We start from the raw sequence: 14079 nt of genomic DNA on the forward strand, positions 1-14079 counted from the left end.
AGGCTGACGCAGAGGTAGTCAAAGCTATGCAGAGGCAACAGGAGTCACGCAGAGGCAACTAGAGACTGCGCAGAGGCTGAGGGGCCTGCGTGGGTGACGCAGAAGGCCAGAGAGCTGACACAGAGAGGTAGAAGGCCAGAGAGCTGACACAGAGAGGCAGAAGGCTGACGCAGAGGGTTTAGGAGCTACGCTGAGGCTAGCAGGGTTGACATAGAGCTTAGGAGAAGCGCCAAAAGGATTTTCGTGGGGCAGACTAGTGCTGAGAAGCTGAATATCTGTCTCTGAGAAGAGGTATTACTGTCGTGTAACAATCTCTGTTGGGTGAGCTAGTTTGGCACCCTGGTTGTACTCAAGAAATCTGCATAATAATAAAACCCTTAGATCTGCTGCATCGATTTTCCCGCATTGGGTTTTTCCGGGGATGATTGTCCAAAAATAACGGTGTCCCTTGTGTGTTTGTTTGGTATTTCAGTTGCTGATCTGTATATGAGTTAAGGTTGCATTTGTGTTTATTTTCAGTATTTATATGTATAAATAACTTGTTAATGGAATAAACAAGTAGGTGAAATAAACCAGATAATGCGGTATGGATTTCTAACGTGTCAGACTTAGAAATTTCAACATGGTATCAGAGCATTGCAGATCATAGGAGGATTGAAGGCATCAATGATATCAGAAATTTGCAGTAGTAGCAGCTGTCTCGAGAGACAGAGCTGCTCCTAAGCAGAATGCAGCAGAGAAGAAGTGACGCAGAAGGACCTATGTCATCATTTCGAGCTAGAGAGAGGGCCAACATAGAGGCAGAGAAAGGCAGAAGAGGCTCACGAAGAGCCACATCATCCTACTAGGCCAGGTAGGCTTGACGCAGTTGGCCAGAGGAGTGATTCAGCCTTTGTCGGGATTGCGCAGAGCTGGAAGGCTCAGTTTCTTCAGTTGCTGGGGCCTAGGGAAGAGGTGGGGTGACATCGAGGTGTAGTCAGGAGGACTACAGAAGATGAGGGGCAGGATCCTTTAGGTGCCCAAACTCTTGGATCATATCTGGCTAGGGGAGCCCTGAATGACAGTAGCAAGATGACAGATGTTGGTAGAAGCAAGATGCGATGGAGCGACATGGCAGTGCTAGAGTGCATAGGCCTGTAGCAGCACAGTGGGGGTTGCAACAGTGCGAGAGGCATAGAGGGGTTGCAACAGTGCGAGAGGCACAGGTGTTTGCAGCAACGCAGAGGCAGCAGAGGGAGCACGGGATAGCAGCAGAGGTAGCTTCAACATCAGGGGGCTTCCAGACTGACAAGGATATTAATAGTTAGGTAGATTAGTTACTTCTCGGTAATTGAGTTGCCGTGCAACGATTAGCTGTGGTAGTGCTATGGGCAGCATGATGCAACATGTTAAGAGGCGACTGCAGTACAAATGTAGCAGTGGCAGTGGCAGAGCCATGGGCAATAGTACAGGAAGCAGCAGTGCAGTGGATGTAGGGCAGTAGGCCCAGCATCAGCACAGGTACCGGTGCGGAAGGATCAGTGTGATGTTCAGTGGTGGAGCATTACTAGAGCACATTCCTCTCTAAAAGGGAGTGTTGATTTGTGGTAGCATCAGATGTGCTCTAGCCATGAAAATTGGTGGAGAGGCTAAAGCACATGAGATCTCAAAGACCCAGAAATGGTTTGGGGAAATTCCACCCGGTTAGAGAGATATTAAAATAATTAATATTTTTAATGGGGTTCTTAAGTCTAAACTTAGGAAAATTAAAATATTAATGGGTATTAATATAAAATTGGGTGAGAAGGTTCTAAATGACATGGATCAAGCCAAATCTAATCTTAGTCGTTGATTAGAGACTTAATCTCGACCGTTGAAGACTCAACAAGAAAAGTATAAGAGGAGGCTTGAGGGTCAGTTAGAGATACACCAAGTTGATCAGTCAATTCGATTTTTTGGAGCGGGGTTTGATGAGAAAATTTGAACACGTGATCTGTTGCAGCGAGGGGCAGTGAGTACATAGCAGAGAGGTAGAGATAGTGCCTGAGGGTCAGCGCAGTGACTGAAGAGGCTGACGCAGAGGCAACAGGAATCACGCAGAGGCAGCTAGAGATTGCGCAGAGGCTGAGGGGCTTGCGTGGGTGATGCATAAGGCTAGAGAGCTGACGCAGAGAGGCAGAAGGTTGACGTAGAGGGTTCAGGAGCTATGTTGAGGCTAGCAGGGCTGACGCAGAGCCTAGGAGAAGCGCCAGAAGGATTTTCGTGGGGCAAACTAGTGTTGAGAAGCTGAATATCTGTCTCCGAGAAGAGGTATTACTGCCGTGTAACAATCTCTAACAATCTTTGTTGGGTGAGCCAGTTCGACACCCTAGTTGTACTCAAGAAATCTGCATAATAATAAAACCCTCAGAACTGCTGCACCGGTTTTCCCGCATTGGGTTTTTCCGGGGACGATTGTCCAAAAATAACGGTGTCCTTTGTGTGTTTGTTTGGTATTTCAGTTGCTGATCTGTATATGAGTTAAGGCTGTTGTGTTTATTTTCAGTATTTATATGTATAAATAACTTGTTAATGGAATCAAGTAGGTGAAATAAACCAGATAATGCAGTAGGGATTTCTAATGTGTCAGACTTAGAAATTTCAACAAAAACCCGTTGGAAATCAACAAGTCCAGGAGATACAACTGAATTTCCTAGCAACTTGAGTTAGAATTATGTGACAAATAAGATTATTAAGCACAACCAGATTAGATTATTTAAGATAGATTCTTTAAGATATAGACGATAGACCAGTGCCGTGAAATTAGACAATACTTGCACAATAGATTAATATATCAAGTTACTGGATGAACAGTTGCTGCAAGATGCAAAATCTATCCTAGATGAAGTGCAGGACCTAATCTAATGTGAGATGCAAGATCTTGGTCAATTTTAATTAAATGCCTAGTCTAGGTGAATCCTTCCTCTCAATTATTTTGAATCTAGTCTCGAATGCAAGTTGTAGAGAGAAGTTGATGGGAAGGAGGCTACGACCTCATTAACAGTACCTCCCCTGGAGTTCTAACCACCCATGTGCCTCCGTTCCTACAAGGGATTGCCCGCAAGAGAACTGCAAGGTCACCTGTGTTAATTGCAAATGAGGGTCTAGGCTTCTCAAATTATGTGAAGAATGTGGTCCTATCTCTCTTACAACCAAGCTTATGCTTGGAGGTAAAATTTAAAAAAATGCACTTCTAGTCCTAGAATGAAGATGCATGTTATGAGTGATTGCTTCAATGAGATTACAATATGTAAAATGCTCCAATATAACAAAATTAAATCACTTGCAACCAAGATATTTCAGAGTGATTACACAAGATTACAAGGATGCCAATAGCAAATAAATGAAGCACTTTAGAGAACACTTTATCTTAATGAAACAAGATTAGCAATATCAATTATTCAATAATTCAAGATGCTTATTATGATTTCTCTTATTTATATTGTAATGATTTAGAGCACAATAATGAGAGCAATATCCTCTTATAACTTATATTATGAGCCAATTGGAGACAATAAAGATTTGCAATGTTCTTTCAAGCACAATAGCAACAAGCACCAATAGAGATAAACACAAGGAGAGATGAGATTGCTAACAATGATATGCAATGCAACAAAGAGACTAACAAATGCAACTAGACAACATTTGAGATGCTATGCAATAATGCAAAAATGCAAGGATGCAAATGAGAGATATGCAAGAGTGCTATCTTATCCTCGAGACCCAAAGAGAGACCAATGCACCAATATTCTTATTATTCAATGATCATTAAGAAATGCACTAGACTTCAATGAATGCTTATGCCAATCAGAGCAACCCATTGCTATTATGAAAACAGTGCCAAATCATTTGAAAACAAAGCAAATGATGGATAAGCCTTTACTAAATGCGAGTTAATCCTTTAGGGTCTTAGGCTTATTAGAGAATGTTTTTAGGCCTTTTCAAGGTGATTATTATGAGATTATGCCATTGATGTGATTAGCTTCAGATCTGGTTACTAATGTGACAATCAAGAAAAGAGGAAAGACTAGAGAGATCAAACTGTTAAGGCTTAGCGACCTTCCTTTGATGGCAAGCTTCGCTGGTTGAGGCACCAAATTAGTGATGTTTCAACTTTGAAAGTGCAATGTAGGCTCTCTAACACCTGCAACCACAAGATATCAGTCTGAAAACCAAGGGAGAAGGCCCTCAAAACTCCACGGCTAGGGCTAGAATGACCTCCTAGGTCTGTGGCTAGGACAAATGAGTAAGAGTAGTAAGTGAAAGCCCCAAAAATGTGAGTTTTAGCCTTAGAACAAGTGTGAAACTCTTCAAGACACTTGCAACCACAAAAAATGTTAGTTCAAATCAAATTTGATGATGACTCAAGCCCTCAAGAGCTTGCAGCTAGGCCTAATAGGCCTGTAGGAGCCTGCGACTTGGTGGATTAGTGGCCCTCAGCCTTGCATTTAGGGCAGGAAAGCCTATGTGATGGGTGAAAAGAGTGTCAAGCCCACAAATCCTTATTCAAAGTGGATAATAAGCCTACAAAACCAAAGATTAGTCCACGAAACACCAAATTTCACAAGCCCTAGTGGATCAGAAAATGTAATGACAAATCAATGATGAGAAAAAACCTTTCAAAACACTTGCCAAGATGGTATTTACTATTTAGGCCTGCAAACAAAGATTATTTTAGAAATAAAACCAATGTGAAAAAAAGATCCAACTAAGGCACCTTCAACCCTTGCGACCTTCCTTTCGGGGCCTAATTAGGCCTCTTAGGGTTGCGACTAGGCCTAATAGGCTCCTTAACCCTTGCGACTACCCTTGATCAAGCAAATGGACGAGTTGTGTGCCACAAAATCTGATATTGGCCACCCAAGATCACTTGCCAGGCCTTCAGATGAGAAATTTAGCCCTCTAGGACTAACTACTACCTTCCAGAGGCTAGACATTGCAATTCCAAGAGTTGGGTCTTGTAAATCAAGGTCTCTAAGGCCTAGATCCACCCTTATATGTTGAATGCTCTCACTCAAATGCTTGAACGACTCTTCCAAAGGTGCTATGATGCCCAAACCCTAGCCATCTAGGCTAGGTGAGGGCTTAAGCTCTCAAACTTCAAATTTGTCTTTGAATCCTCGAGCCTTGTCACCTGCAAATTATATAAATAGAGCCAATCCCCAAAATCTAAAAGAAATTTGAAATTAAAACCCCAGGGTGCCATGTGTTAGCTCCAAAAGTTGCCACATCAAGTTGTCAATGGAGTGCCATGTCAACTGTCAACTCAATTGACTATACTTTCACGTGTGTGCTCCAAAAGTTGCCATGTCACCCTTTGACTGTTGACGTTTTGCATGTTGCCCTTAAACTTCAGATGAGCATATCTTCATTATACAGACTCAAATTGAGGTGCCATTCGCGTTGTTGGAATCGTCTCAACGAGATCTACGACTTAGTGCTGGTTTTGCTGAGTTTTGAAGACTTCAAATTTATGGCCTTTCTAGATCCTCTTGGATCAATCCTCCCTAGAAGTTACTACAATTTCATACATGTGTTATCTGATTTATAACAGAACCAACACCCTTTGCTATCCAACAAAAGGCCAAAAATATCACTATGTTGCATTCGTAAGTGATGTTATACATTTCATACTTTGACAAGTGTTGCCCATTTATGGGTTCTTTAAAAAGCAACATGTGATTTACAATGGTGCCCACACTCAACTACTTAAAAAGGTACCCATCTCTTGTTTAATTAGGCTAATGGGCTTTCTTCTTTCTTCCTAAACTGCTTCATCGACTGGTTCCTTCATAGGTGCTTTCTAGTCCTTCTTTGGACATAGCTTTGGATGGAGCTTCCAACATGTAGCTCTTTGGTGTCCTCTCTTGTTGCAATAGGTGCAATGGTTTTTCTTCATCCATACTTTCTTGCCATTCTGTTTCTCCTGATGTGGAGAGGAGTCTTTATGTTGTGGCTTCTTCATTGAATGATTGTCTTTGGTGTAGCTCTGGCGAGGCCAATTTGACTTAGCTCGTCCTCTGAGATGTTCACCTCCATTTGGAGATGACTTGCAATCATGATCGCTAGAATGGTGTGATGGACTCTTAGCCTCTTGCATTCACTCATACTCGTTATATGAATACTCTCTTGCTTCTGTGGCTTTGGAGTTTCTTTCATTGGTGGTCTTGGAGGATGCTTCGACTTCCTCTTTGACATAAGCAAGTCTTGCATATCGAGGTAGTTCCACCACTTGGATGGGATTCACAATGCTCTGACCATTAACTCCTAGGCCCTTCATTTCCAATCCTCTTCATTATCTTCGAACCAATGCCTATAGTGTGTGCCTTTCAAAAGGCACCAAAATCATCATCATAATGAGAACATGAAAGTGAAGAATCACTGACACTGTTTACCTCAATTGACGATTTTGAAGCAGGTGAAGATGGCTTTGCTAAACCTTCATTTCACTGCAAATTTTCCAAGGCCTCTTTTGTGGCTTGTAACTGAAGCTTCAATCCCTGTATCTCCTCTTCTGCATCTTGTAGTAGTCTTCTTAATTCAATATTCTTTGTTTGAATGCTCTGATTGATTTTTTTGAGTCCTTGGAGCCATGCATTCTTTGGTGCTTTTCCCATCTTTGGTTCAACACTTGTAAGCCCAACAACTGTGATCTTCATCTCGTCACCTGAATCAAAACCCAGGTCATGTTGCATTGTAGCAACAATTTTCTGCTTCCCTTTTCCTTTAACTCAAAATGTAGTTTCCAACAATGCTCCTCATCATGCCCATCTTTCTTGCAAAGATCGCAAGATGGATTTCCTTCCTTTTTCTTGGTTGTTACTGTCTTCTTTTCATGGTCGTTTGGTTCATGCTTTCCCCTGTTTTCAAGATGAATTGCTTTCACACTAGCTTCATCTAGATTAGTGGGATCAAACAACAACAATGTATGACAAAGATAATTGTGTAAAGCGCCAATGTATTTTATTAAAGTCTCTGGTGAATCTAAAGGAGTATTCAATGCCAATGCTTGCTTCTTAAACTCTACTGTAAAACTTTGAACATCTTGACCTTTACCCTGTCTCAAATGTAGCGACTCCATCATGGCTTTTTGCCTATAACCGAATCGGTAAAATTGTCCTTTTAATATAGAAACAAACTCAGACAATGATGAAAGGAGTTTACCATTATGCTTGCTACCTTTTTGAAGTTTGCTCTCCCACCATACGAGTTGTGCCCTAGTGACGTGCCATGTGGCACCATTTCATTGGTCCACGTGGCATTTTGTCACTGGCCACACAACCCGGTCAACTATGCCACGTCAACTGCCAATTGGATGCCACATCGACATTACTACTTCAGCCGTACTATTGTGTCAACCCCATAGTGTGCCACGTGTTAGATCCAAAAGATGCCATGTCAGCCTATCAATAGAGTGGCATGTTAGTTGTCAACTCATCTGATCGTACTGTCGTGTGTTAGCTCCAAAAGTTGCTACGTCACCCTTTGATTGTTGACTTTTTTCCTGTTGTCCTTAAACTTCAGATGAGCATATCTTCCTCGTACAAACTCGGAGTGAGGTGTTGTTCGCCGTTGGAATAACCTCGATGATATCTATGTCTTCATGCTGGTTTTGTTGAGATTTGAAGACTTCAAATATTGGGCCTTCCTGGTTCCTCCTGGATCAATACTTCAAGTAAATCAAGAAATCGCCACAACTAGGATGAAGGCAAATCAGATCACTATAACTCTTTATCTAATGCTCCGATACCAATGTAATGAACAAAGTTCATATGCGCAACAAAATACTCATAAAATCTGAAATATGTAAATATCCATTATAGGGCAAGTAATATATTTATATAGAAATGTTGAATGTACGAAAGATATGAGATTGATTACAAATGAGGGCCCACTTATATACCTAGGCAGGTGCCCCTTCATAAACAGTCATGTCATTAGAGACATGCCTCTTCAATAACTAATTATTGTTTAATTTAATCATTATTTACGATTATTATTATTTATATGATTTATGTTATTTTTATATATTTTTATTCATAACATTAAGAAACTTTTTGGAAGTACCTGTTTGATGCAACTATCATCAATATGACATGTGACAAAAGGTATGTCATTGTGAGGGTTGGTTAAACCACCATAATTGTATGAGGGTGCCGTATACATTGTAATGATATATAATCTATTTGAAAGGGTGATGTGTGTGATGGTAGTGTACCTTGGTCTCCTGATGATGTATATGCTGCAGCATGAATATAATGAGACATTTATTACTCTCTTCATATTTGTGTGTCTATCATAGTGTGTATGCACACACGTAAATCAACAAGATAGGGCCCCCTTGGCAGGTTTCTGTTGAAAATTTGAAAAACATATGTAGGACTGCTACTGAATAAGGCTGAGAAAGAGGGATATGTGTCCTCCCTTGCAAGGTTCACTCCTCACAAAACCCAAACTTTGTTGGAATCTCAATTATAAATTCTCACTTTGCTTGGTCATAAGCATTTGACATGTTCAACTCAGTGTAGCACGACTCTTATAAGTCCTGCGCGTACCTGTGGGCCTTGATGGGTTTTATAGTGAGATGGGTCACTCGCATAGGACCTGCGGTTTCTACTTGTACCCACCAAAACCCGCATAAAACTCGGCTACCCGCATTGAACCCGTAAAGAACCGCATAGGACCCGCATAAGACCTGTGGAGACCCTTCAAATTCGATTTGTTTTTTGGAGATAATGTGGAGGGAAAGGGAAAATGGAGGCCGATGAGTCTTATACGTGTCGTTCCCAAGTCTTATATGGGTCGCCAAGTCAATAGTTAGACATGTCTTATACGAGTACGATTCGTGCAACATTGGCTCAACTTTATTGCCAGAATTTTGTCCTTTCAAACTAGTTACCAGGATGTATCACTGGTCTCCTGTGCCAGCAAGACACTACCTATCAATTGTTTGCTTTAGACGTCTCTTTGCCTCTGAGATGATTTACAGGAGACACCATAAGTTTACTACTGTTGCATAGAGAGATCACTTTAAGAGTGTCATAGGGGACAGTATTCTCGCTTTTGGGGATTATAGCTATTGATGTGGCATTTATAGTTCCTGACACCTTGCTTGTTTTTCTTGATTCTTCAGATACCTCCAAAAGGTCTTTATTGACCATATTTCATGCTACTTTGTAGAAGTGTGCTAGAAACCCATCATGTCCTAGGGATGTTTCAACCTTTATCCCAAACACAAATGCTTGGATCTCCTCCATTGTAATTGGATAAGTTTCAAATTTTATTCTTCCAGCGTAGGCCACTGTAGTCGAACGTTTTTCCTTTTGCTTTCACTTGGTCCATCTCCTCTTCTTGAAGATCTTTAAAGAGTGAGATTTCTGTCTTGATTCTGTTTGAACATTGATAATGGATGCTAATTTGGGTAAGCATAGCATAAAGGCTTGCCGCATCCACACTGTTGCTTCTTTTATGTTATTCTGGTACTCTAAATCATAAAATTGTGCATTCTTTGAAGTACTTTAGCATTTCTGAAAGCAAATAGTAAAACACTTCATAAAATTGTTCTTTGAACAGACTACCTGGCCACATACTTTGAGAAGTTTACTCAGATATAATTAAATTTAAAAGGTGCTTTAGAATTGTGTAGTGGGTAAGCAAATCACATTTTTGTTATTCTTATTCTGTTATTTGAACTTTGTATTAGTTTAGCCTTTGTTCAAAATTTAACTAACTCTTGGTGATGTAGGCAATATGCTGTCTTTCTGCTGCAGGATTTGGTGCAAAGTTGCTAGGTATCTTTGAAAATGGAATGGTGCAGTCTTTCATCGATGCATGTACTTTGACTCCAACAGGTGAGAAACTGTAGATGCAATTTAGGATTTAGATGCATATTGTTAAGAAATAGAGCTGATAGTACCTGCATGTTTGCAGACATGAGAAAGCCAAAGCTTGCAGCAGAAATTGCAAGGGAACTTCGTAAGTTCCATGAAATGGAAATTCCAGGTTCCAAGGATCCACAACTATGGTCAGATATCTTCAAATTCCTTGATAAAGGTTTGAATCCTCTGTCAGCTATGATGTATACTTATAGTTATAATGCTAAAAGTTTAATAGTGGTTAAACTTAAAAGGATTGAGTCAGGTTTCTAGCTTTTACGGGTCAAAATATCACCTTCCTCATTATTGTGGTTTTTGGCAGACCTGCAAATGATGTCTTTGCTTCAAAAAAGCTTTCTTTAATATTTACGTTCTGGTAGAAAAGTAGCATTTCATCACTAACTCATTTTATTGGCAGCTTCCAGTCTTAGATTTGAGGATGCTGCAAAGCAGGCAAAATATACATCAATATCATTTGACGAACTCAGAGAAGAAGCAATGTCTCTGAAGGTATATTTTTTTCTGAGTCATTATACTCTTTTTTGAGACACTATTTGCTGTTCTTTTGACTTGCTCAAATTTTGCACTAGGCTGCTTCTTATTGACTTGAGCCATCCCAGAGTTGTGTTTAAGACATTCCCTCCGGACTTCGTCGATCATATCTTCAAACAGACATCACAAACCCTAACACTCCCTTGTTTTCAATTTCCTCAATGATTTTGTTTGATTGAACCCATATATTTAAAGGCATTACCAGGTCCACAAATGCAATTAATATTAATAATACTTAGATGGAGCCTATCTAATCTCCATTGCTTGAAAGTACTGATGTTTCTTCTGGTTCAAAAGTTCTCTCTGTAGGTGTTCATTTGGGTCTTCTCATTGGCATCCTTACAACTCTCCAAGGTTCATTCTTGTAGTATATTCAACTAGAAGTCTTTAGAGTCCATGTTTTTTAATCTTAGTTACTAGGAAGTGGATATGGATCTCAATCTGGACAGGGATACTAATCTGCCATATTTTTGAAAAGCTAGGATCCCGATACAGTAGGGAAATGACAAGTACAAAAATATAAAAAATATTTTATAATTAAAAAAATATCTGAAATACTAAATATATCATGATTCATAGATCACCATTGTACAATTAATATTAGAATAGTTCATGAAGATAATGACATGTTGGAACTTGAGACACAATGGACTAAAAGGGCAACCCTTCAACACTATGCTCTGGGTGAGAACGCCCCTCTTACTTCACTACCGAAGCATGATTTGACAGGAACAATCTGGAAGTGCCCTTGGAAAAGCTCTTCTTGAGTGATCCTGAAGTTCCTTTGAAAAGACACTTCCAGATCACTCCCTCCCGGGAATGTGCTTCTGGATTGCTTTCTCTTGGGGGTGTTTTTTGGTAGTACACTCCCAAGATTTTTGGGGTGCTCCCTGCACTTGTGGGAAGCACTCAACGAGTGCCTTGGGAGTGGCACTCCTGGGGTGCTTCCTGAGCCTTAAAAATTCTCCACCTTCAATATGGATAAGAGGATAAGATAAGTCATTGAATGATCTCCAAGTAGGGTGCGCTTTCCCAAGGTCTGAATAGAACATTGCTTGACACACAAGCCAACCTGGAAGGATAATATAAACTTCTTGAAGTTGAAGTTTCCACTTTCTTTATATTTCCATTTCTACCCATTTAGTTGTAATTTTTATATTATTATGAATTGCTTCAGGATGTTTGAGAGGAGTTCCAACCTCATCAAATCTCATTTCAAGAAAACAGAGTTTCACATATGGTCCAAAATTTGGCAGGCTTGGTAGTTTTCAGGACTCCAGCAAACTACATTGCATCTCACCAAGACAGGTCCACTAAACCATCAAAATATGCCAAATATGATAATATTTCTGTGCCAAATAGCAGTGAGCTCCACAAATATAGAAACTGAAGAAAATTGAATTTCACCACCATGACCAAATAGATGCATATCCACCTAGCATAGTACCTACTAAAATAGAAATTTACTAAAATAGTGAATTTTCCAATTGATCCTGTTATTAATAAAATATATATAAAAATAATACAAATAATGTAAATAATAATAATAATAATGATTAATGATTAATTAACTAATAATTAATAAATGAAGAGGCATATCTCTATGGACATGACCGTTCATGAAAGGGTATCTGCCTAGCTATATATATAGGACCCTCATCTGTATTCATCATCTCACTTGTATTCAAATATCTTCTTTACATTCTTATATATTATATTATCTGTCCCATGATGGACATTCTTATATACTTAATACTAGATATTCTGATTATTCCACTGCGGATACAAACTTTGTTTGTTACATTGGTATCAGAGCCAGGTATCTCTTATATAAATATATTTGTCCTATAATGGATTTTACATATTTTAGATCTTTGAATACTTCTGTTGCGTATACGAATTTGGTTCGTAACATTGGTATCAGAGCATAAACAAACTTTGTTCATTACATTGGTATTAGAGCTGTTCGATCTTCTGGCCGTTCAACTGCTGCATAGAGCCAGTTTGATCCGACCTTTGGCCATCACCATTCGTCAACCTTGTGGCCGTCACAATTGAAGCGTTTTGCTACACAATATCTGAAGCTTTTCCATTTTGCAGGTTTCATCGTAAGGGCTTTGGCCACATAATTTAAAAAAAGAAAAAAATAATAATAAAGAAAAAAAATTCAATTTGGAAAAAAAATTAGGAAAATGTTTAGAAAAAAGGAAAAGAAGAGTTATAAAAAAAATAAAAAGAGAGTTAACAAAAAAAAAGAAGATAAAAGGGTTTAAAAAATTATAAAAAGATTCAAAAATAAAGATTATATGTGAAAATAAAAATTTAGAAGTTAATATATATATATATATATATATATATAAAAAAAAACAGCAAAAAAACAAAACAACCCGACTGGCCGCCAAGCTGTCATACAACCCGATCGACTGCCAAGGCATCATACAAAGTGACCATTTCCTTGACAGTGCTCGGCCACTGCCAGTCTACAGCTCGATAAATCCCCGCCGATATTGTTCACGCTTATCACCACCGGCTAGCCACTACCGAATGACCGTTGTACACTACTCCACTACTCTGCCATTACTGTCGTCCATTCGCATCCGTCTACAGACCTTGCTTCTTGTCACAACAGGCCACACCCTATTTGTATACAACCCACCCTATGTGTTACTTGTCATTGTTCATACAAGATTGAGCAAACCTCGTTCTTGTGCACCCATTGTCAAGTTGTTCTTTAGAATTAAATTTATCACAATTTTTTTTTATTGCAGTGTACACTCCATACGGATGCGTCTGTTCATCGACGGAAATTCATAAAACGTTTTGGTGTTTAAGTTGAATTATTTATATCTCCTCCTTAAATTATAAAGGAAGATATTTTAACTTTTATGAAGTGGAATATATATATATATATATATATATATATGAACAATAAAGTCTCTTGTTCAAAGGTTGCAAGGAAACTTCTTATAAGTGTTCAAGGTACCTTAAAGAAAGGGGCAGTTTAACTCTAGGTTTCAACTCAAGGGGAAAGTTAAAAGTAAAGTCATAAAAAATATATTCCTTGATATTGAAGAAAAAAGGTGGTTGGAAAGTTTGAAAGCATTAAGTTCCTTTTTAAAGGAAAAGTGCCACATATTCTTAGAAAGGTAAAGGGGGTAAAGGGGGTTACTTAGAAAAAAAAATTGAAGTTCAACTTAAAAATAAAAAGAGGAGAAATTCGAAAATGATGGAAGGAAGATTTTTAGAAACCTCACCCAACCATGCTCCAGTGCTAATTAGAATTAAGGAGACTTTTGCAGGAAAAGATGTTACTATTTCTATCTCTCCCGTCGAAGAAAAAAAATGATATAAACCCTAAACTCGCAAACCAATTGGTGATTCTCGAGTCAAATATAATCGAAAAAGTAGACCGATGGAATAAAAAACAATGTGACATGGCCAATTTACAATTAAACATTGGACATTATACATTTATATCACAATTCTCAGTTTGATCCCTATGGAGCCATCAACTCAAGGTGACTTTATCACAATTCTCAGTTCGATCCCTATGGAGCCATCAAGGTGACGTTATTCTGGGTTCACCCTAGTTGGAAACTCTAGGATCCTTCATCCTAAATACAAAGAGAAGTTT

The 14079-nt window shown here is 39.1% G+C and overlaps 1 protein-coding gene across 1 annotated transcript in view; it reads left to right on the plus strand.

Moving 5' to 3' along the window:
• The window catches only part of EMB1187 (Protein kinase superfamily protein), an 86572-nt gene that overhangs the window by 43405 nt on the left and 29088 nt on the right, over positions 1 to 14079 (plus strand). Inside the window, exons 4-6 of the mRNA XM_089416243.1 lie at positions 9764 to 9869; positions 9949 to 10071; positions 10312 to 10403. Coding sequence (XP_089272369.1) covers positions 9764 to 9869; positions 9949 to 10071; positions 10312 to 10403 — 321 coding nt within the window. The remainder of the gene's footprint in view (positions 1 to 9763; positions 9870 to 9948; positions 10072 to 10311; positions 10404 to 14079) is intronic.

Source organism: Pinus tabuliformis, chromosome 3_2 (genome assembly GCF_031772625.1).
Source record: "Pinus tabuliformis cultivar Carrire ecotype Pingquan chromosome 3_2, CPIR1, whole genome shotgun sequence".
Classification (NCBI taxonomy): domain Eukaryota; kingdom Viridiplantae; phylum Streptophyta; class Pinopsida; order Pinales; family Pinaceae; genus Pinus; species Pinus tabuliformis.